The following is a 25,911-nucleotide window of genomic DNA, read 5'->3' on the forward strand; positions in this document are numbered from 1 at the left end:
CTACAAAACAATGATGCACCTTCCTGCATCAACTGTTTAAAACCCAGTACCTCAAAATCCGTGATTTTGTTTTGAAGAATAAATATCTTCTTTACATGTTACCAGTCCAGCACATTCTTTTATGAACTTTTCGTCAGTGATAGGTTTTGTAAAATTATCTAAACTCCAGACAGTTGAATTGTAATAACTTTGTTTCAGATGTTGTGTGTGATGAGTTTTAGATGACATGAATGCGACATGCTTCAGATAACGTGTGTGTGATATGTTTCAGATGACATTATACGATGGTTTCAGATAACGTGTGTGGGATATATTTCAGATGACATGTATGCGATGTGCTTCAGATAATGTGTGTAAGATATGTTTCAGATGACATGTATGCGATGTGCTTCAGATAGCGTGTGTAAGATATGTTTAAGATGACATTATGCGATGTGCCTCAAATAACGTGTGTAAGATATGTTTAAGATGACATTATGCGATGGTTTCAGATAATGTGTGTGCGATATGTTTCAGATGACAAGTATGCGATGTGTTTCAGATAATGTGTGTGCGATATGTTTCAGATGACATGCGATGTGTTTCAGATAATGTGTGTGCGATATGTTTCAGATGACAAGTATGCGATGTGTTTCAGATAATGTGTGTGCGATATGTTTCAGATGACATGTATGCGAAGTGTTTCAGATAATGTGTGTAAGATATGTTTCAGATGACATTATGCGATGTGTTTCAGATAATGTGTATGCATATTATTTAGATGAAATGTGTTAGCGATCTGTTTAGGGTGACGTGTCACAGTGTGTGATGTGTTTTAAATGTGCTGTTTCCTGGTTCAGGTGATGACCACGACACAGAGTATGAGTATGAAGGTAGTGACAATGATGAAGACGAGGACAACACGATGCCTGGAGAGCCAAGGTAGGTGGTGCACCCAGAAATCTTCAGCAATACACGGAGCGATGTGGTCTTGAGATCATGGCACTGAAGGCTGACAGAGTTATTTCCCCTTATCAGTCAGTGATGAAAGGAAACAAATGCCATTTGTTTTAGAGATGTCTGACTTTTGCCCATGAATCTGTTTGGTATGCAAATACTTCAGCATGTTAAAGCATTACACTAACATCTAGAACAGGGGCGCTCAGGTAGCCTAGTGGTTAAAGCGTTCAGTGGTCACGCCGAAGACTCGAGTTTGAATCCTGACATGGGTACAATGTGTGAAGCCCATTTCTGGTGTGATATTGCTGGAATATTGCTAAAAGTGACTTAAAACCATACTCACTCACTCAATGTAGACTAACATCTAGTCTCTGAAATGAACATAGTTTACAGACGAAAACAGTTGTTAAATTATAGTTATAAAATATAATAAAAAGGAGCCCAGAGACTATCTTCATTTTCATATACTGCATGTAATCTAGACTTGCCAAACAGTATAGACTTGCATGGGCTGTATTGGATATATTTGTTTCAGGGTCCGGATGACAGAATACTGTTGCATCTAAACTTTGTGTTTCAGCTCAATCCTCCAAATCCCGGGCGAGTCCACCCTAAAACGTAACTTCCAGCAGATCCAAGAGAGGGAGGCTCGGGGCAATCAGCAGTCACGCCATGCCCATGCCCACCACCACCAACAGCAGCAACAGCAGCAGCAGCGTCAACATGACCGCCGCAGCCAGCATGGACAGCGTCCACACTCTGGCCACGGACAGCGTGTTCCATCTAGTCAGTACATCCCACCCTCACAGCCCCACGGCGGACATGAACCACCGAAACAGTTCCCTTTCCAGTCCAGGCCAATCGGTTTGTACCACCAACAGCAGCAAATGTTTAAGATATTCAAACATGATTCCAATATGATTTGACCCGTGAAGATTACGGGGTAGAATAGGTCTTCAGCAACTCATGCTTGCCGTAAAAGGTGACTATGCTTGTCGTAAAAGGCGACTAACGGGATGGGGTGATCAGGCTCGCTGACTTGGTTGATGCATGTCATTGAACCCAATTGCATGGATTGATGCTCATGTTATTAATCACCGGATTGTCTGGTCTAGCTTCGATTATTTACAGACCGCTGTCTTATAGGCATTAAAGTGGGTAAAATGAGTGGCAGCAGCAGAAGATGGGCAGGAATTCAATTTTTTCAGAAAGTAACCAATCTGTTGGCAAGTAGATAGGACACATTTCAGGTCATTAAAAGGGTTTGAAGGACCTTGTGTGGCTCTTACATAGGTACTGCCAGCTTTCTAGAACGATCACGGAACTTCTTAAATGATCAAATGGTCTTGTGTTTGTCAAGAACCAAGGGAAGTAACTTTTACTCACTTCCCGTTACAATAGAGCTACTACATCACTTACGGCGTTAAGCAATATTCACTCACTCCCTACATCACTTTATATTTTACGAACGTTTCAGTCGTTTGCTCCCACTGACCGACCGTCACTACAAACAAAGTTAGAATAGTCTACTGCCACATAACAAAGGTACAACAGTCTCTACTGACACACAGCACATACCACCGCGTGAGGGTTTTACCACAGCAGTAAATGTCCGAGAACTGCATCAAGGCAGGCTTTCATCATAGGCCTAGCACACACACACACAGTGATATCACTAAAACATCAGCTTGCTCTCCACATGCCCACAGCTTCTCAAACCAATTGATTGTTTTCACAATTTGTGGTATTTGTGAAACAGACCTGTTCATTTTAAACTCGACCGCCTCCGTGGTCTAGTGGTAGAGCGTCCGCCCGGAGAGCGGAAGGTCCGGAGTTCGATCCATGGCCGTGTCATACCTAAAGACGTTAAAAGATGGTACTTATTGTTACCCTGTCTGGCGCTCGGCATTAAAGGGCTAAAACAAGGACTGGTCGGCTCGGAGTCAGTATACTGTGTCTGAGTGGGGGTATTCATGTTAAACTGCGGCATGGTATCTCAGTGTGCTCTTACTATATATCGGCATCAGTCCGGTCTAGTACAAGCAGCCACGTCTGTATATAAGTGCAATAATCTTGGACGCGACGTTAAACCCCATTTCACCTCACCTCACCTCATTTTAAACTCATGACTTACTTGAATTCATTGGTTGTCATTGTCTTCCAGTTATGCCAGACCCTAAGAATCCAAGCTCCAGCGCTGGGCAAGCTATGCAACTGGACCATCCTATCAGCCGTCCCTCCGGCATGTTTGGTGGACCTGTCAATAAACCAGAGGTAACAAAGAATAGAAGTAGACTGATTCGGAATGGACAGCCGGAAATCAAAATAATAATTCACATTTCTATATTAAGTATTGAGAAATTAAATTAATGTTTCATTTGGGGTACCTTTTGTTTGAAATCTTTTGTATGATAGCTGCAGCATGATACTAGGTTGTGATTTGTCTGTGTATGTGATAGATGTTTGATGAACTTACTGTAGTTGAAGCCTACATTCCTGTGAGGATTCTGGTTTAGAATAGGTCCCCAACAACCCATGTTTGTCGTAAGAGGGGATTAAATGGAATGGGTTGTCAGGTTTGGTGACTTGGTTGATTCCATGTCATCTATCCCAATTGCATGGATCGATGCTAGGGATGTCAATCACTAGATTGTGTGGTCCAGATTGTTAAGTGAGGTATTAAGCCAAATACAATGATGTTATAAAAATGGGGGCTTTTTTAATGTCGACTCTTAATGTTTTTATCACTCTTAACCATGGTTCACACAGATTAAGAAAGAATAGAATATTTATGCCACGTGGTGGTCTTAGGCTCATTCCACAAAGATGATTTGACCTGTGAAGATTCCGGGGTAGAATAGGTCTTCAGCAACCCATGCTTGCCATAAAAGGTGACTATGCTTGTCGTAAAAGGCGACTAACGGGATCGGGTAGTCAGGCTCGCTGACTTGGTTGATGCATGTCATCGATCGCCATTGCGTGGATCGATGCTCATGATATTAATCACCGGATTGTCTGGTCCAGACTCGATTATTTACAGACCGCCGTCATATAGCTGGAATATTGCTGAGTGCGGCGTTAAACAAACAAACCAACCAACCAACCACAAAGATGATTTACGTCTAAGACTTACATGTGTATGAGAGTGTATAGATGTAGGACTTGTTTCATTTGTGTATCTTCTCATCACTGTGGGAACAGCATGAGCATGATTGGATTCATGTATACAATTTGTTTTTCTCCAGCTTGATCTCTTTATAAGGCTGTTAATTCATTGAATGGCTGAAAAGGTTGCAGTATGTATGACCGTACACTATGGCTGAACTATACTTCACATACTAAGATATGACGCTATTGATGAAGTGGATGATATTGTCATTGCATGTCTGTATAATAAAAGTGGGTGTCTGAAGATGCTGAAGACGGCATAGTGTATATAGCTGTGTATTGCCTTGTGTATATAGAACACTGACCAATGCATTATGGCTATAGATATATGCCACTATGTTTCAATGAGGTAGATATGTAGAGCTGTCACTGCTTGTTTGTTACCACAGAATGACCAAGAGGTGAGAACAGCTATATTTTTTGCAGTCGCCGTAGCAACACGTTAACCCTTAGACTGCTAGACAATTCATATTTTCAAACTGATAAAGGGATAGTGTTGAGTGAGATTGCATTGTTTTCACAGATACTAACTATGAAAAACATTTGAAATATCTAACATAAAAAATGGCATAAGTGAAAAAAAAGATAAGATTATCAGGCCATGTGGAATATGCGGCATAAAGTGTTCAGATAAACAGACTATTCACTTTTGTATCACTTGTCACATTTAATGCATGCTATCTGGTGTAACAGATGACTTGAGCTAAATAACATCAGCATATTAAAGCATGCGAGGACGTTGAGCTGGTTGAAGGGTTAACTGCTTTTGCCTTAGTTGGGAGTTATCTCCCTTGCCAATTAAGATAGTGCTCAGTTAGCCATTAGGTAGTCGAGCTTTTTGCTAATGATATATGTGTATTCATCAGAGCCTACATCACCATGTCTTCAGAGCTTAACCTGATCAACATTGGAGCTTGTCAAGTGCAGAGTTTCACATCAGTGTTTTTTGTTGCACATAATCTCTGCTGCACAACTGTGAGGGAATTACTTCTGTGTTTCATGAAATTCTTTTGCAGATTTAGTGTCCTTTTCTTCTGCCCTCCAGCCTTCTATTCTGTCTTGTTCATTCTGGAGTCTTAAACGTCTCACATCATGCAATGCACAAAGTTACAATGGGGCCTAAGAAATTATGCTTTACCCACAATGAAGTAAATGATTTTCATCTGCAACTTGATCAAAAATGAATTCTGATTGTTTTGTGTCGTTACAATTGAGTAATTTATCTTTATGTGAGAAAATTTTCTTTCTGCTTTCTAATGTTATTTGATCCTATTTAACTACAAATGCCCCATTGAATGTTGGTCCATATACACAGATCTCTATATTATGTGGAGACTGGATGGCTACCGTAATATTCATCTTGATGAATGTAACACCCTCAGTGCTCATTGACTGGATTTGTGTACTACTCATTCATGTTCCAAGTAGATAATTGGTTTGATGTTGATGCATTTAACTAAGTGAAGATTACCCGTGAAGGTCCGCGGTAGCATAGGTCTCCAGCAACCCATGCTTGCCGTAAAAGGCGACTATGCTTGTCGTAAGAGGCAACTAATGGGATCGGGTGGTCAGGCTCGCTGACTTGGTTGATTCATGTCGTCATATCCCAATAGCGTGGATCGATGCTCATGATGTCAATCACTGGTTTGCCCGGTCCAGACTCGATTTTTTTACAGACCGCTGTCATATAGCTGGAATATTGCTGAGTGCAGCCTTAAACAAACAAACAAACAAACAAACCAATAAACAAACTAAGTGAAGAGATATTCAAGCGCTGCCTGCATCAGTGAAACACTGTATTTAAATACCAAAGTAATTATTTTAAGCTCTGTACTTTTCTGAATGACGTATAAGTGTCCTTCCATTTGTGCAGTATTTAAAGTCATCTCTTCTTTCTTATTAAAGCATTGTTCTTTATATTCATTCTGTATTACTTTGCCAGTTCAGTTGAATAAACGTGTCCCTTGTATTTTTGCAAGCTGTCAGTGAGTGTGGTTGTTAGGGTTAAACACAGTAAGTGTGGATGGAAATCATATCACTGCACATGGCTATACTCTATGGGTAGAACCACTTTGTAGGCAGGCACAGTTGCTGGAACTATTTCTTGATGCTTGAGCTATTAACTCTATGTCTACACTGTAACAGGTAGATGAAGATGTCCTGATCAACATTGTCATGCACGCCCATTGTTATTCAAAGGGTCCACTTTCTTTTGACAACTAAACACTTTCAATATTTGTCTTTGTGCTCAGCATTTGGGAAGCCATTATATAAAACAGGAATCTAAGTGGAGCAATATATTTTTGTAATGAAAGTTTGATTTTTATTAACTGCACTCTTCAGGGCTATATCTTTATTCTGTCGTCCAAGGTGATTATTTCAGACATTCAGAAGTCTTGCCAGTGTTTTGGTGAAGTTTTTAATGTGTGAATAGGGAATAATTGAGAAACCTGAAGAAATACATGAAGCTGAGTTGTTTGGTAGCATTCACTAGCTTTATTTGCGATGTTTTGGATGATTTTAGGCATTTCACATCGTCATGTGTGTTTCAGGACCTGGAGAGACTGGCTGCACATCTCAGTAAAATGGGTGCTGAGGAACGTCAGGCCCGAACTGTCATCGTTGAGGATGATGCCAGTGATGAGGACGAGGATGATGAAGATGACGACATCAATCGTGATGGCACCTTGCCTGCTTCAGAACCTGCCAGACCTCTGTAAGTTGTGTCGTATTAATGCCTGACTGTGAACATGGTGAATTTGTGTCCACAGCTTTGTGTACTGTGTCCATACAGAGTTGGGGGCACGGGTGGTCCAGTCGTCTAAGGCGCCGCGATTCGCTGTGAAGAGTTGCGTCCCTTGGGCACGCCAGAAACCTATGATTGTGGGTTCGCCCACCGGTTCGCCCCGATTATGTTTCTAGGTTTGTCAGCACCATACCCGTGCTCATGGGTTTCACCGAAGTGGTAAACGTCCGAGACCTGCATCACTTTGGGTTTTCCTCCCACATTAAGCTGCCACGCCGTGATATAACTGGAATACTGTTAAAAGCGGTGTTAAACCCAACTCACTCACTCACCCCAATCAGAGTCAAACAATTCAAGCTAGTTTTGTCAGATGGTCAGAAACAGGGAATGATGGATTTTACATGTTTGGTACAGTGGCAGTTTAAAGAAGATTAGTAGAGAAAAATCAACATTAAATTTAGATGAGTTTGTGGGGTTTGTACATAATACTTGTTCATATGTAGTGTTGAAATTTCTGAATGCTCATGGAAAATTGGTAGAATTTACACCAAAGCATGATTAATAAAGCAAGGGGATTATTTATCATTTTAAACTCCAAACAGTGAGTTCTGAAGATACAATGTTTTATGTCCCATATCAGCAATCCACTTTCAAGGATGATAATGTTTAATTCCATTTCATGTATTGATGCCTTTTCGTGATACCAAGTTGTCAGTGTTTAAGGAACATAGCCTTTGACTCCTTTAGCAGCCTGCATATCTGGAGGCAGTATGTATATGACAGGGCTGTATGCTCTGTCCCTCTCTCTCTTTGTTATCATGTTAAATGCCTCATGGAACCTTTGCTTCAGGACTCAGTGCACTGCTGGCATAGCACCTTCAATTTGTAATGAAAGATGATGAAACCTTAATGATATGTTCTTTAAAAATAAGATGTTCCTCTGAGCTCCAGATAAGCTTTGGTGTTGTGGGTATTTTACCCATGCATTTTAAAATCATTGGGTATTAGTAATTCTATCTGGGTATTCAAATTTCTCTGGGTTTGAGAGCTTTATAGGACTCAAAAGTACCACGATACTTCCACAAGAAAGTGTGATGGCAAATGATCATGATGTAACTGCCATCCTGGAGTTTGGCAAGGTTGACGGAATGTCCGTATATAATTTAAAAATAAGTTTGATTTGTTAATCGAATACGCAGGGTTACTTCACAATATTTTGATGATACTCACAAGTTTTATTTTTGTAGCGTATCTGTAATGTTCATTGCGTATTTGATACGCTTGAATTATATTTCACTGCGTTTTTCTGCATTTCTGATGCATATTTTACGCAGATACGCAGCTCATCTGGAGCTCTGTGACTTAATCATCTGGTTAAAAAATCATCACAATGTTGAAACAGTTTGCAAATCATTATCTTGTTCAAACGAAATGACTCTACCATGACATGACCACTATGTACATGCTTTCCATGGGCTTGTCAGCACAGAGTTGGTTCCTGAAGCAGCTTCAGTTTCAATTTGCTAAGCATGCATTATGCATGGACAACATGATCTGACATTGAGTTAGCTACCTGGGTGGTCGAACACTGAAAGTGATTTTATGATTTAAACAGAATGCATTCAAGTCTAGTCAGCAGCTACTCGGTGTAAGTATGATAGGACAGAGAGAACTAGACGTGCCACCTCAATCCTCCTTCGGCACGGCTTGTATCATATAGACCACCCTGTTTCAGTTTCACCCGTCTCTAGCATGGGCATGACCGACATGTTTTACTTTGTTTTTGTATGCTGTGTTTGTATGGTATATTTTGTTCTTTGTAGCGTTTTAGAAATAGATTTAACTAAATACACATCTCTCCCTTTGCTGTGCTCCCAAGGGTTTACTGGGTACTGGTGTAACACATCATAATGTGCTGTGCACTGTTGAATATTCAGTCTCTCTAAAAACCTATGATAATGGGTTTGAAGGCCAGATTTGCCTGGATCATGTTTCTAGGTTTGTCAGCAACAATGTGGTAAATGTCTAAGACCTGCATCACTTCAGGCGGGGTGGTTGGGTAGTCTTGTGGTTAAAGCGTTAGCTCGTCATGCCGAAGCCCTGGGTTTGATTCCCGACATGGGTACAATGTGTGAAGCCCATTTCTGGTGTCTCCCGCCTTGATATTGCTGGAATATTGCTAAAAGCGGCGTAAAACCATACTCACTCACTCACTTATCACACATCAATGCGTCACACCTTGACACGACTGAAATGCTGCTCAAATCAGTGTTAAACACAACTCTTAGTGCATGGGTGTCATCACAACTTGCTGTACAGAGTTGTGTCCCTTAGCTGCCAGTCTCTGACTGTTCCCTGCTTTCCTGGGGGCATGGGCAGCCTCGAGGTTTATGCGTGACTCGAGGTGCCGAGTTGTGTCCCTAAGTTACCAATATATTCTGACTGCAAGTTCAGATCCCAGATATATCCAATGCTTGGCTTGTAAGCATTTAGCCATTATGCCTGTGCCCATAGGTTTTACCAAGGAGGTAAGTGTCAAAGACAGCTTCCCTTGGATCTTGACCCTTGCATCCTGTTGACATGCTGTGAAGTTGCTGAAACACTAATGAAAGAAGTCTTATGTATCTTGTAGCATTTCATAATTGTTTCTCATTCTGTGACAGTAGGCATCAGAAGCATAACCGGTACTCAATAAACCATTCTTGCCATGACTTGGCCTAAGGTGCATCATCAGTGATCATGGATGGAGATGGATAGATGCTCGCCATCTGAGACAACTCTGGGCTAGTATTGTTATTATAGTGCAACCGGCCATCTGAAGGTTCTCCTGTTCTGGCCTAGATGTAATAGTTGCTTGTTATGATAGAATATTGGTGATAACATTTTTTCATTATTACCCACTATGCTTCAGCTTTTGTGCTGGTGTATAAATGATATATGCCATATGGAGGACAAAGTGTTATTGGGAGGCTGTACAAGGTGCTTGTTGCTTTAATATACCCATGTTCAAATTACAATCCTGGATATATGGTTCATTGTTATTTGCCATGATGCAACATAGTGTGAACATATATTTCCCCCAGAATGTAACTGGATTAGCCTTTATGTTATAATGTTGGATTGATGTGCAAAACACTATTTATGGAAGAGTGTACTTTACTTTAGAGTGACAATAATATACTTCATGTATATATTTCAGTGTGTATAGACAGAAATAGTAACTTTATTTCTCAGAGCTAAGGAAGTAGTTTTATGGTTACTCAGAAATATAGAATGTTGTCACCATAGTTACCTTCAGGGTTGACGTAACCATGACAATATTAATTTAGTAAGAAGGTCAAGGGGATCCTGGTCGTAATGTTAAAAGTTTAGGTTTTTTTTTATTTGAATAAAAGACCTCAAGGCCCCAGGGGTAGAAACCATTGGTCATATCCCCTATCCAGTTGTTATTTAAAATAACTAGATTTTGGTTAAAAAACGGCTAGTCCGTACAGATATCTCTCGTCTCGGACTAACAGACTTGTGGCCTTGTCTATCCATGATGGACCCCAGGACCATCCTTAAAGTATGAACACTGTGATATGTTCACAAAAGCCCTGAAAGGTCTTTGGATATATATGACTGATCTTGGCTCGTTTTTGCTCAGTATTTTCATAGATGAATAAAATAACAAAAGTTTCTTTTGCTTTAAGGACAATTATAGTGGGTGAGGTTCAGTTACTTTCAGACTTCAACACCATCTGACTTTGTGCACTTCAGTTTATCATTGCCCCAAAGTTCACCTGATTGGTGGCTTAATTTTGAAGTTACGTTGACCATCCGACCAACAATCATCAGAGAACTTGATGAATCTGATGAGGCTAGCAAGATAGGATACATGATTTAAGTGATCTGACCCGTGAAGATCTGTGGTAGAATAAGTCTTCAGCAACCACTGCTTGCCCTAAAAGGTGACTATGCTTGTTGTAAAAGCCGACTAACAGGATCGGGTGGTCAGGCTTGCTGACTTGGTTGATGCATGTAATCCTGTCCTAATTGCATGGTTCGATGCTCATGATGTCAGCCACAGGATTGTCTGGGCCAGACTCGATTATTTACAGACAGCTGTCGTATAGTTGGAATATTGCTGAGAGTGGTTTTAAACAACAAACAAACAAACAAACAAAAGTGATCGGTACAGTTCTTTGTCTGATTTGCACAATGCTATCTTTGCTGTACAAGTCACAAATAAAGCCCCACACTTCCACTTGCAGCAAAGGGAGATAAGCCACTTACAGGAAAGTAGTTGTGTTTTATTCTGACCCTTTCCACTAGTAGACATTCAATTGATACTCATCACTTTGACATAGATAGTGGTATGTCATAACATGTTTTTTTCCTTTGTTTTAGCATCTTAAGATATTTCATAGTTTTTTGACAACCTTGCAAAACAAATAAATTAAGACTCAAGAATGACAATTAAAATGGTATTCCATGTATATTTTAAAGTGTACTCTGTTTTTCAACTACAAATAACTGACTTCTCTCACACAGGTGTACTCTTCAGGAGTTTTTCAGTTATCCCAGTGTCAACATATGTCATTACCATTGTATTGCTAACAGTATGTATTGGTGCTTGTGTTCTGATTGATGTTCGTAACACATTTGTGTTTCCTGAATCAAACATTCAGCACGACTCTGTCTATTTCAGTCCACCTGGTGGCTTCTCAGTGGACACAGGAGAGACCCAGTCTTCCATGGTTATACATGAAGGTAAGGATCAAGAGTTACATCATCTTTAGGTCTCCCTGTGGGGATGATGCCAGACAGTGTCCCTCCCCACTATGCCATGCGTTCTACCTGTGGGGATGATGCCAGACAGTATCCCTCCCCACTATGCCATGTGTTCTCCCTGTGGGGATGATCCCAGACAGTGTCCCTCCCCACTATGCCATGCGTTCTCCCTGTGGGGTTCCCAGACAGTGTCCCTCCCCACTATGCCATGCGTTCTCCCTGTGGGGATGATCCCAGACAGTGTCACTCCCTACTATGCCATGCATTCTCCCTGTGGGGATGATCCCAGACAGTGTCCCTCCCTACTATGCCATGCATTCTCCCTGTGGGGATGATCCCAGACAGACTAGGGTCCCAGTATGTCATGCTTTCTCCCAAACTTTTATACTCATGTTGTACATTTTTGTAGTGATTTTACAGACGTTTCAATGTTAATGAATTTTTAAGAATTTGTCAAACTATAATGTGTCAAACTTTTATTGTGACTTGAAACTGACATTATCTAATACTTACATTGATATGACATGTTTGAAAACATGTAATGCAAGAAATAAGTGTGAGATGCTTGATCCATAATGTGTATTTAATCCATCATATGTTTACTGTGCAGCAAGAGTTACTTCCCTTTATATATCTTCGTCTGTAACATCTTCCCCAAAACACTTAAAGGAAAATTGAAGTCAACTTTGTTTTGTTGACTTTGTAATGCCTGGGCCCTGTTCCACTAAGCAATCATAGGTCCAAGACAGTCTCAACTACGTATATTAACATACGCTTACCAATCGTAGCACAACGAGACCTCCTCTGTGGTCTAATGGTAGAGCGGGTTTCGATCCCCGACCGCGTCATACCAAAAGTCGTTAAAAGATGTTACTCGTTGTTACCCTGTCTGGCGCTCGGCAATAAGGGGCTAAAACAAGGACTGGTCGGCTCGGAGTCAGTATACTGTGTCTGAGTGGGGTATTCATGTTAAACTGCAGCATGGTATCTCAGTGAGCTAGCACTATAAATCGGCATCAGTCTGGACTAGTACAAGCAGCCACATGAACACACACACGTACATGCATGTCGCTATATAAGTGCAATAATCGTGGACGTGACGTTAAACCACATTTCACCTCACCTCATCTCACCTCACCGTAGCACAACGATTGCTTTATGAAATGGGACCCATCATTTTCCATTGTTTGATGGGACATCGTGAAGACATGTTCTATGATGTTTGTTGGGTCTTGTAGTGATTTTACTAGAGACAGTTGGGATTGGGATGTGTTAATGATTTTATCAACTTTATAAGGTATTCTTCCTTAAACATTACCAATTTCGAAAAAGATATTTAGGACATTATGGAAATCAATCAGTCCAAGAAATAAACTAATATGTCATGCCTTGTCAATGGCATTAGAGGTTGTAGTGAATAAAAATTGTTAAGCTCTTCTCTTCTTGTCTTTGGGGGCACAGGTGGCCCAGTCGTCTTAAGGCGCTGCAATTCGCTGTTCAGAGTTGCGTCCCTTGGGCACACAAGAAACCTATGGTTGTGGGTTCGAATCCCTGTTCGTCCTGATGATGTTTATAGGTTTGTCAGCACCATACCGTGCTCGTGTGTTTCACCGAGATGGTAAACGTCTGAGACCTGCATCACTTATGGCTTTCCTCCCACATTAAGCTTGCACGCCGTAATATAACTGTAATACTGTAAAAATCGGTATTAAAGCCATCTCACTCACTCACTCTCCTAGTCTTTAGTCATATTTCTTCAGTCTTAAACACTCTAACATGATTGTTTTCCAGACATGCCACCACCCCGCGTGCCAAACATTGACTCGGGACACAATCTGAGCAAAGTCAATGAGGATGATGGAGAGAACACCCTGGTCGCCAGACGGGTGAGTTGCAACTTGGTTGTCATGGAGATCACAGTGACTACTGGCCGTATGGTTGTCTCATCACGTAACTAGGATCCCGGTCTTTCTGTTTCAAATAAGTTATCACTGTAATTATTTGCAGGTTGATATTGAAACAAACTAGGTTTATATTTTTGGATATCTCATTTGTTAATATTAAAACGTACCTTACAAAAGATGATTGACCCAGATGTTTGTATCATGAAGATTTTCATCAAGGATGTGGTGTTTCAGGCTCTAATTCTTGTGATCTTCCTTATTCTTGTTTTGGTCAAACCAGTTTCTTTTCCTCTTTTGTGGATGAGCAACCTCTATATTGTGTAAGATACTTCACCGGATTGTATATACAATTATTGCAAACCCCTCCTTACATGTGATTTTGTATTGACATCAATTCGAGACATTTTGAGAAAAATAAATAGCACCCATCCTTGTGAATAGCTGCAATATTATTTAATGCAGCATTGAGCAATAATAACTTCCTCTTGATGAATAGGAATTTTCAAAATGGACATTAATTTTGATTTGTAATGCGTTGGCTGTTCTTGTTAGCTGCTTCTGTATATTAATGTATTGGTCAGAAGAATTCATAAATAAGAATGAAACTGATTTGACCAAGGTATTTACACAACACATTGATATGATACACGTACATCGATGATCACACTGTTGGTATTCTGATTTTTATGCAGAAGGATGACACTGAAGAGGTAGGACTAGGACTGCTAAAGATGCAGACAGCAAATAACACAAACATTATCACATAGACTAATCACATAGATTAACCACATGGACAGGCTGCAATGCAGGGATTTATCGAGGATTCTTAACTATGTCCCCTTGGCAGGAAAATTTGGAAAAAATTGTTATTTTGTTAAAAATTGGGATTTTTCAAAATTTCTTGTTTTCTTACATTCAGAGATATTCTGAGATTTCATTTGATGTCACAATTAGTTTTTCTCGGTATGAAATATTGTCAATGTGACGTTAAATGTTAACTCACTCACTCACTCATACAATTAGGTATGAGTTATGTATATTGCTACACTGTAATTTGAATTTGGAAATATTTGTTACAAATTGGTAATTTTTGCCGCAAACTGGTGTCGGAAAATCGGCCTCTGAGCACGTCCAGATAAATCCCTGTCTCAGAAACAGAATATACTTAGATGTGTATTAAATGCAACCAGTTACATCAGCACGCCTAGCACATGTCGCAACACTACTGGGCAGACAAGAAGATGCACATTGAAAACTCTACTAAGAGATACACATGTCTCTTGACATCCACCTGTTTAGTGAATATGTAAATGAAATATTAATTTGACAACAAATTGATACTTTAAGATCCTTTCTCCAAGGTTAATGTGATTAGACTCTAGTAAATCCTTTTTAAAATAGGTCTACTACACATTGTCACCAATCTTTGGACATTTTGGGATTGTCTAGCTGGTGAAGTCCAATATAAGCCTCTAGTCGACTAGCCCATGGCTTAGCATCATTTAGCATCAGTAAATTTTAGTGTTACTATATACACATTTATTAGCCCCATGCTTGCCGTAAAAGGCGAGATTCCGGGGTAGAATAGGTCTTCAGCAACCCATGCTTGCCGTAAAAGGCGACTATGCTTGTCTTCAGCAACCCATGCTTGCCGTAAAAGGCGACTATGCTTGTCGTAAAAGCCGACTAACGGGATCGTGTGGTCAGGCTCGCTGACTTGGTTGATGCATGTCATCGGTCCCAATTGCGTGGATTGATGCTCATGATGTCAAATCACTGGATTGTCTGGTCCAGACTCGATTATTTACAGACCGCCGTCATATAGCTGGAATATTGCTGAGAGGGCTTTAAACAACAAACAAACAAACAAACAAACACATTTATTAGCAAGACTGAACAGAAGTTTACTAGACTCGTGTTTCGGACAAGTTTCCAAAGTCGTGGACTGAACCTGTAATCCAGTAATGACAAGATAATACTAATGACATGTTTCTCCAGGAAACAGTAAGCACTCGGACACAATAACAGCTTCACTAAACCTGCTTGTAGTAGACAGAAACGCAGAACCTTGGGGATGACGGATAACAGTGGCAGTGATTAGAGGACTCATACTTATTTTACACCTAGAACAATCTGCATACCCGACACCTAACCGTGGGAAAATTACTACATATGTTATAACACGTTATTAATCTGCAGGTTTTGAAACATGTGAATGTTCTTAGTCAAGTAATTTGGGTGCTTCTGGAAACATAACTCATACTTATGTGTTCAATAGGCGACATTCAACTTTCTCTATCTATATTCATCTTTAAGCTATGTGTCACATTTGAGAAGTCTGTACAATACACGATGAATCTGTTTTTTATTAAGTCGTCATGGACCATCTCACTTAATCATCGACACATAAAGCTTATCTTTCACTTTCTGTAAGCTACAAGCAGTAAATGTCAAGAAAAGTTTAACCTTTTTTTGGGTGACCGTGTATGAAATTATTGCCAGATTATCAGGAAAAAAATGTCAGACAATTTGTCTGGAAAATTTTATCTAATGTCTCTAATTTTTTATCTAATGTCTCAAATAACCAAAGACGCTGTCTATGAGTTTGTCGCACACTGTTCTAAATCTATACAGGAGTCGCTTGTTTATCAGAGTTGACAAATGAGACATCCTAAAATGGGGTTATATCTTTATGAGCTAGTTCGGTAATCTATATGTTGACATTCACTGATATGACAAGGTTTATGCTCGAAGACAAGGTTTACAGTTCCATGTGATACAGTGTCAACAAACACAACAATACAACAAGAAATATGCACCATGAGACACAGAATACAGAATATTTATCATCCAGATGATAAACAGAGTTTTAAAACTTGTTAATTGTGGTGTATTTTTTTCTTTCCAAGATTCTATTTCAGGTGACGTCTGACAAGGTAAGGTTGTTTTGTGTTCTGGATTTGTGTTTTTGACTCTAACAGTTTGTGGTCTTGATGAAGGACAAATTGCTTGATTTGGGTTTGAAGTTGTTAACTTGACTGAGGTTCATCAATGAAAGTGGAAACAGTGTATCAGCTGTACATCTGTAGTATTTGGTGTGTACAGGCCGTGACTGAGAACTAAGGTTTTGCTCTGTGTTGTGTTGTGTTGCTCAATTCTGATACATAGAAAGTGAAGATCTAACTTTATAGACATGTCTGAAAATCAGACCAAAAGCTTCGTCATATTGTGTTGTCAGGATCAACTATCTCTGATGAACACCATCAAGCCATGTTCCTGATGAGCAATGTTATCTAGCCCAGATGAACAAAATCTGGCCCCAATGAACATCAACTGTCCCTGATGAACACCATCTACCCCTGTTTAACACCATCTAGCCCTGTTTAACACCATCTGGCCCCAATGAACATCAACTGTCCCTGATGAATGCCATCTAGCCCTGTTTAACACCATCTAGCCCTGTTTAACACCATCTGGCCCTGATGAACACCATCTAGCCCTGATGAACACCATCTGGCCCTGATGAATACCCTCTGGCCCCAATGAAAATCAACTGTCCCTGATGAATGCCTTGTAGCCCTGTTTAACACCATCTAGCCCTGTTTAACACCATCTGGCCCTGATGAACACCCTCTGGCCCTGATGAATGCCATCCAGCCCTGTTTAACACCATCTGGCCCTGATGAACATCATCTGGCCCCAATGAACATCAACTGTCCCTGATGAATGCCATCTAGCCCTGTTTAACACCATCTGGCCCTGATGAACACCATCTGGCCCTGATGAATGCCATCTAGCCCTGTTTAACACCATCTAGCCCTGATGAACATCATCTGGCCCCAATGAACATCAACTGTCCCTGATGAACGCCATATAGCCGTGCCCCTGATGAACAATTGTCATCTAGCCCTGTTTAATACCATCTAGCCCTGATGAACACCATCTGGCCTTGTTTAACACCATCTAGCCCTGATGAACACCATCTGGCCCTGATAAACACCCTCTGGCCCCAGTGAACATCAGCTGGCCCTGATGAACACCATCTAGCTCTGCCCCTGATGAACAATGTCATCTAGCCTCAATAAGTTGATAAAGGTCATTTTTGTGATTTTGGTAATGGCATATTGTAATAAACAATGTACATTTATTATAAAGCTGAAGAAAACCATCACAGTACTTCTTGTCACTGAGAATGTAATATCTGCTGTACTGGGAGGTTGAACGAGACAATATACATTATTTCACACCTAGATCTCCCAGCCATTGTCTATCAGGCTAATGCTTTATCCTTTGTCCATCAGGTTTGTTTTACAGGGACAGGTTATTCATGATGCACACTTATCATTAGAGGGCATTTTCCTGGGAATGAGGCATTGTTCTTAAAAAAATTGTTTTGAATAATGATAAAGTTCTACATGTCATTTATAAAGGAAAAACAGTCCTTCATTTGTATGTGGGTAGAAACAAGTGCCATCACAGAAGCTATTTTTGCCTCCCGTATGATACCTTGTTAATTATCCACATTGCTGCCTTCTAACACGCCCACAGAGCATTGCCTACTAATTTGAGCCGGCAAAGTGGTTGTCATAAGTCGCCAGAGGTATCACTCCGTCAGTGATGTGGCCCGAGGAACTTCAAGAATTCCTTCAAGGTACTGACTGGCCGAAACATTCAACATTTGCCCATTTACTCAAACTTAATCAGCATCTAATTCAATTTTTTTGCGTTGCTGCTCAACCATCACAACTGACCCACCCCTAAGCAACACAAGGCATGGAAACAAAGACCTGTGATAACATGATTATTCCCAATGATGTGCAATACCTTCCAAGGCATGTTTCTATAATCGTATTCCCAAGATAAAATTACTTGTCATTGGGATAGGCCTTCGGCAGAGATTACATTTTCTCAACCATTTCCTTTGCAATTTTGCAAGTGAAAAGAATTTCAAAATGGATGCTGTGTCGGACATCATTCTGAAATTGTCAAATCTTAAATTTCATCCTTTGTTTGAGACCTGTAGCTGACATAAGGGAATTTCAATTTCACTCGTGCCATCTAAACATTTGTAACAGATTGATCAGCAGCAGTACCACGGAATATGATTTGAATTTCACGGCAAATATGACAAGGAGACATTGATTTTTGTGAAAACTGATCACTATCTGTCTCTATTCCAGACACAGTTTCACATTCCTACTTTAAAAATTTTGATTTCTTCTCATGTTTTCTGAAATTTCACCACAATTTGAGTGTTCTTGTGCAATTGTTATTCAGGCAGCGTGTTAAATCTCCAGTTTCTTGGGTTGAATATTTGCAGACAAAATCTGGTTATGTAGATAGTGAGTACAATTATCTTAGAATATGTGTCCATGATCAATCCTGAATAAAGATTATTCAATAAGCCAGACACAAAGTGATGGGCTCTGAGTCTCCAACCTACAGATGCTTCAGTTTATTACTAAATGCAGGACAAAATCGGCCATCAAAGCTTGCATTTATGAATACGTAAGACTCTTGTCTCATGGTGAGATAAAAACGAAATATGAATTGCTCTTCTCCTAAAGTCAAGTCTGATGACTGGAGTTTGTATTCATCAAGGTCAGATCCCTTTGCAAGTTTTGGCGTGAATCTTCCCTGAAATTACATTCTTATGTTTTTGATCAAGGGTTGTTTTGATTCATTCGCAGACCTATGACACCGGCTAAGTAAGGCAAGCTATAAGATTTGCCACTTCCGCAACAGAAAACAAGTCATGCCCACTTTACATGCTTATTGCAAACAGCACTCGATTAAAGATGCTTGTCATAAGAGGCCACTAACGGGATCGGGTGGTCAGACTCGCTGACTTAGTTGGGCGGACTGATGCTCATGATATCAATCACTGGATTGTCTGGTCCAGACTCGATTTTTTTACAGACCGTCGTCATATAGCTGGAATATTGCTGAGTGTGGCATTAAACAACAAACCAACCAACTAAGATGGGTCCAGTGTTAAAGCAGTGAGTTAGTTTGAATGTTCACTCTGTAAGGGCAATTTGTTTGACTTTTCTCTGTGGGGTCCCACGGCTATGGTCCAAGCTCATTGACTTGGTTGCATATTCCAATTGTGCTGATCAATGCTCTTGATGTTTATAACTGGATTGTCTGGGCCAGACTCAATTGTTTACAGACTGATATTATCCAGCTGAAATACTGCTGAGTGCAAACAAACAAAATCACTCACATACTTGGTCGCACAGTCACTCATATACCACACTCACTCATATACCAAACTCACTCATATATACCACACTCACTCATATACCACACTCACGCATATACCACACTCACTCATATACCACACTCACTCATATACCACACTCACTCATATACCACACTTACCACACTCACTCATATACCACACTCACTCATATACCACACTCACGCATATACCACACTCACTCACCACACTCACTCATATACCACACACTCATATACCACACTCACTCATATACCACACTCACTCATATACCACACTCACACTCTTTCATACACAATGACAGCCTCTTACTCTTCAGTGTTTCAAGATAGCCTCCACCAGTACACGATATTGTGGGTTTATTTTCATTGAATCGGTTTTCTGATCTTTTTTCACACCCATGACAAACTAATCTTTCCTGTAAACATGTTTTCTGATTCACATAGTGATAAAGGTTGAAGATTGGATAATTCAGACATAGCAAGATATTAAAACAAACACTGAAACATTATTAATATCGTCATGTTCATGTGTTTATACTGCACATTATGCTTTCACAGTGCTCTCTAAAATACCATATTTGACGTAATTAGTGCCCCGCTCTAATAAGCGCCCACGGCGATATTAGCTTATATATTGGCTAGTGAAACAATCCTAATTATCACCCCTTCCGATTGATCAATGTACACAAGACTTATTTATTCACATATAACACACACTCATGTGTTATATGCACCCTTAATTATGGGCAATTAAATTCCGGAAAAATATATCTGTGGTATATAAACATTACAGGCTGTCGGCAAATGTACGATCTTTCAGCTGTTTTTTTTCTCTCACAAAAGTAATATTCAAATGAAAACTCCCTATTTCTAATTTTGAGAGCGCCCTGGGTGCTTAGTACGTCCAGTACGGTAAATATTTTCTCAATATATTGGGTTATCATTTAAAAAAAAGAAAAAGTTTTACGAGCAGCTTGCACCAAAAAATTCATGTAGGATGTGTGAAGTGCCAGGAAACATGGTTGTATATTGAACACATGCATTGCATGTGCCAGAGTGGCGGCTGCTGACATGTGCTGATACATGCGCATCTTATATGTGCTCAATGTGTGCTGCACTACACAACAAACTCTTGCTTTTCTCTGCAGTGCACATGTTAATATGCCAGTGTTAGAAATTGGCACTAGTCCTGTCATCCTTGCCAAACTGCCCAAAAGTTAAGGTATCATAAGGACCTAGTAGCAATTTGCCGTTTTAAAGGGTTATGCAATATGTTATCATTATAAAGATGAGTGGACTAATTACTGTTAGTTTCTACCTCTGGCGGGGGCAAGGGTGGCCCAGTCCTCTAAGGCGCCTTGATTCGCTGTGCAGAATTGCATCCCTTGGGCATGCCAGAAACCTTCAATCGCTGACTTGGTTGATGCATGTCATCGATCCCAACTGCGTGGATTGATGCTCATGATGTCAATCACTGGATTGTCTGGTCCAGACTCCATTATTTACAGACCGTCGTCATATAGATGAATTATTGCTGAATGCGGCGTAAAACCACAAACAAACCTACAAAAGGCTGGTAGTTGCAACTGTAGAATCCAGTAAAAAGCTGTTGAGCAGGTTAACTAAAATGGGCCCATGTGTGTTAAATAAAACCAATTGATAATTGTCCCAAGTCACTTTCATATTGACCCTGAAACACAAACATCTGAAAACTCCTTGTATTAGAAAATCTACAATACTTTGGCAAGTTGAGATTTCTTCAGTGTCAGGCTCATTAGTATATATTAAAAGACAATTTAACCCAAACAAATCTTACGGGGCGGTTGGGTAGCCTAGTGGTTAAAGCGTTCGCTCGTCACGCCGAAGACCCGGGTTTGATTCCCGACATGGGTACAATGTGTGAAGCCCATTTCTGGTGTCCCCCGCCGTGATATTGCTGGAATATTGCTAAAAGTGGCGTAAAACCTCACTCATTCACTCACTCACTCACTCACTCACTACACCCACCCACCCACCCACCCACCCACCCACCCAAACAAATCTTAAAATGTTTTCACTTCATAGACCAAATGTTAGTGTTGTGCCAAATTTACATGTTTTCTGCCTGTCCTGCTGCTGAAGGGATGGTCATGTTGTGATCCTACATGTCCCATGTGAAAACCTAACAGATGGGCCTCTCGATTACTAGAACTTTATCATTCGGACATTGTCAAGGCCAGCTATTGACATGACAGTACTGGTTACTAATGAGAGGAATTTTTTATACTCCCCACAAGACAGTTTAATAATAGTCATACCACTTCAACATTTAAATTTCTTTTCTTCTTCCATGTTCAGCCTCCATTAGAAGTATCACTTTTCCAAGACATGTCAGATGCAATCAGCGATAAATCTCAGCCAGACTCTTCAACATGTTCAATGTAAATTCCATCCTTTGTTTTGTCTCGTTATTACTCATTCTGCAATCACCATACCATGTAACACAGAAATATTCATTAGAATCTATAGTCCAGTTGGCTTTGATTCAAGAAGAAAATTTTGTAAAATTACTAGGCTGATTTGACAAGATCCCTTGAATTGTTAGTGGAAAATGCTACCTGACATGGTTATAAATGGTAGCAGGCTTAGTGTGTGATGAACAACAGATCCCAGGTTGTTGCTTCACTTCCATGATTCGAGCAAGCTGGGTGGCTGACTGTTGTGAATTTAATATCTTGCTAATAATTAGACGTGGTGGCCTGGGCCGTAACAGGGGTGCGTAAACTATCAGCAGAGATGGGGTAATGGTTGTGTGTCTAACAATGCGTCATCTGGGCTATATTTATCAATCCATATTCGCCCTTTGTGGAATCAGATTTCAACATTTTCAATAACCTTTGCATAAAGAGTTATCAAAGTTGACAATTCAAACAGCTAAAGTGTGAAATATCGTTGAATTGTGATCAGATGTCTGCATTGCTGTTTTCTCTTCCTTTTTATGGCATTTCTTTTCTGTCAGATGCAATATTTTTTTTGGTGATTGATAGAATTCAGTAAGGGTGAACTGATACAGCAAAGTCACGATACGATACGTATCTTGATACATGGGTCACAACGTGACACATATCGAGATACGCATATTTACGTCAAATTGCTTGGAAACTTCATGAAATAACTATTTCAGAGCAGGTTCAAAAGGAAAACCTAACTGCAGACACCTATTAGTAGGGGCTATGTTTAGTGGTGAAGTTGAACTCATAAGTGCAACACATTTTGGAATGGGGGCGGTCGGGTAGCCTAGTGGTTAAAGCGTTCGCTCATCATGCTGAAGACCCAGGTTTGATTCCCGACATGTCCCCTGCCATGATATTGCTGGAATATTGCTTAAAGCGGTGTAAAACCTTACTCACACACTAACATTTTGCAATGTTTGACTGACAATAGCGCTGTGGGTCGTAAAATGAGTAGTAAGTAATTTGTTTTAGCAAGTGTATCATCTGGTATCGATACAGAATATAAAAATGTGACAGGTTTCAGCCTTAGAATTCAGTTTGCAATTGTTTTTCTCCAGGTTTGAAGAAAACCTATGGTAGGAGTGCTAAATGTAAAATGTGCTTAATATGGCAACACTAAGTTCATTATGAAAGTGTCGGTAATTTTGCTAACATAATCTTATCATAACCTGCCCCCACCTCCCAAGATGATGTTGTGGATGTATGAGGACTGAAGAGGAAAAAATAGAGAGTCTGGCTGGAAAAGAGGCGAGAAGCTTCTAACAGATTCACGGTCAATTAACAAGAGCTTCTATCAGTCATGCCCTGTACCTCACGCCTGATAGCCCATCTTTGAGAATTCTGGGATAGCTGATCAGAGTGGATGCCACACCACAGAGCCATGTTTTTTCCATTTTAATCAAAGCTACCACGTCTGGAATTACTGTACTGAAGTGATGAACTTCCTCACTGTAATGGCGCCGATGTACTGAAGATACTGCTGAACTAGAATGCAGTCTTTTGTGTTGCTATGTGATAGAAATAAGCTGCTTGTTACTCTTTGTGCATGTAATATTGGTACATGGGGTTTGAAAATGGTTAAATGTTTGAGACATGAACTGTTATTCTCCGCTTAACACGGATGTTATTGTTACACAAGCAGTTTCAAGCCATGAAATATATTGAATATGAGCTGTTATTCCATGCTATATGTTGGTACAGACTGATCTGTCTGATCAGTTTAGACCTGGTGAAGATTATTAAATATGAGCTCATGTTCCTGTCCACTAGTACAGACGAGAAATGAAGATCTGTTGGATCAGTTTTAGACGTGGTGATGTGCGTGGTATATAAACTGTTATCCACTCCGTTTTGACTAGTACAGCCAAAAATGAAGATTATGTGATACGTATGTTGAATATGAGCTGACATTCCTCTTTTGACTGGTATTGGCTATAAAGGATGTTCTTTCAGTTTAAGACTTGGTGATGTGTATTGAATATGAACTGCTTATATAATTCCTCTCTTGTGACTGGTATTGGCTGAAAAGGATGTTCTTCCACTATAGGACCTGGTGAAGTGTATTGAATATGAGCTGTTTATACGCCCTTCATGAGCCGTTAATTTTGTTTTACACTGATGAAAGTAAATCTAATTAGTGACATTTGGAACAACATACTTTTTGTAGCTACCACACCTTGACTTTGTGAGGCCACCTGAACACAATCTGCTCATTAAGTACATCTATGGTGTATAATGGTTTACATTAAGTTAATTTGCAAATGTCATTTTTGCCAGGGAGTATTTTTCTTGTCAACTCCCAAGATTCTGTTCCTGGTGATTGTAGCCTGCAGTTAAAAACCAAGACAACAGTCTCTGTTGATTCAATCTTTTCATCGTGGAAATCACCGTGGTCCTGTAACAGAACAAGTACCAGGGTGGGCCTTGTACACTCTTTGTAAGGGCTGTTAAACCTAATTGATTTCATAAAAAAACAGTCATTGATGAATGCCATGACTATGACAAAAGGTATACTCACTGTAGATGAGCCTGCGGGCCAGGTTCCCTGCTCCCTTGATGTAGGTTAAATGGATTTATTTTGAGAACTATTCAGGGGTAGTCTCATTATAACAGTTACACCCTGGTTTCTGTCCTGTAGCGGAACATCCGGTCAAGATTTGTTTTTACAGCAAGTTTTTCTTTTTAAATAGGGGGCGGTCGGGTAGCCTAGTGGTTAAAGCGTTCGCTCGTCACGCCGAAGACCCGGGTTCGATTCAAGACATGGGTACAATGTGTGAAGACCATTTCTGGTGTCCCCGGCCGTGATATTGCTGGAATATTGCTAAAAGCGGCGTAAAATCAAACTCACTCACTCACTCACTTTTTAAATAGAAATGTCAATGAATGTAACAAACAAAAGCAGAACCATTTTATAAGAAATCTCTGCAAAAAGCAGGGTTCATTGTATAATTCTGATTATATCACAAGCATGTGTTTATGAGTCACTTTGAAATAGTGATGACAGCAGGTGTTTGTGAAAAGGTGAGCCACTTATAAGTTTCTCTGACCAATTTAGTTAATGTGAATAGCATTCACAACCAGATATCCAACAACTGTATCACATGGGTGATGCAAGGAAATATGATGATGTCCATATTAAGATGTTCTCATAAATATGACAGGATCACTTTGTTCATCGACTGACGGGATCTGATTGTATCGGGCGGTCAGGCTTGGTGACTTTGTTGAAGCATGTCATGGTATCCCAATTGCGTAGATTAATGCTCATGATGTCAGTCACTGGATTGTCTGGTCCAGGCTTGATTATTTACAGAAAAGTCATACAGATGGATTTTGCCAAGTGCAGTTTCAAACAGCAAACAGACAAAACTTTGTTCATCTTAATTACTTAAAAATGAATACATCCGCAAACGTGTTTTCATTATAAATGTTAAGTTGTTACTTAAGAAAACATATTAGTGGAGAATTTATGTTTATCGTACATGCTGTTCTTCGGGAAAAGGCACTTGAGGTTTGGAATTGTTCAGTAAGTCAAGCATTATTGCAGCTTTGGGCATTATGGATGTCGATGCTGGCAATTGTCTTGTTTTATGGGAGCTGTATCACCAAGCCTATCGTGCTTCACTGTTTAGCAAACTCTATCTTG

At 40.1% G+C, this 25,911-nt stretch overlaps 1 protein-coding gene across 11 annotated transcripts in view; it reads left to right on the forward strand.

Annotated features, from left to right (window-relative positions):
- LOC139447935 (serine/threonine-protein kinase mig-15-like) overlaps nt 1-25,911 on the forward strand; it is a 189,135-nt gene that overhangs the window by 59,396 nt on the left and 103,828 nt on the right. For 7 of the 11 annotated variants that reach the window (XM_071229423.1, XM_071229430.1, XM_071229425.1 and 4 more), the window contains 9 exons: nt 840-921; nt 1,520-1,803; nt 3,104-3,213; nt 4,497-4,508; nt 6,660-6,823; nt 8,469-8,501; nt 11,544-11,605; nt 13,418-13,512; nt 16,440-16,466. In XM_071229423.1, the coding sequence (XP_071085524.1) occupies nt 840-921; nt 1,520-1,803; nt 3,104-3,213; nt 4,497-4,508; nt 6,660-6,823; nt 8,469-8,501; nt 11,544-11,605; nt 13,418-13,512; nt 16,440-16,466 (869 nt within the window). Of the gene's footprint in view, nt 1-839; nt 922-1,519; nt 1,804-3,103; nt 3,214-4,496; nt 4,509-6,659; nt 6,824-8,468; nt 8,502-11,543; nt 11,606-13,417; nt 13,513-14,222; nt 14,241-16,439; nt 16,467-25,911 lie in introns of all 11 variants that reach the window. The other 4 variants (XM_071229424.1, XM_071229428.1, XM_071229429.1 and 1 more) reach the window with 4 other exon arrangements.

This window comes from Haliotis cracherodii, unplaced genomic scaffold, assembly GCF_022045235.1.
Source record: "Haliotis cracherodii isolate W230 unplaced genomic scaffold, xgHalCrac1.p SCAF_7, whole genome shotgun sequence".
Lineage (NCBI taxonomy): Eukaryota > Metazoa > Mollusca > Gastropoda > Lepetellida > Haliotidae > Haliotis > Haliotis cracherodii.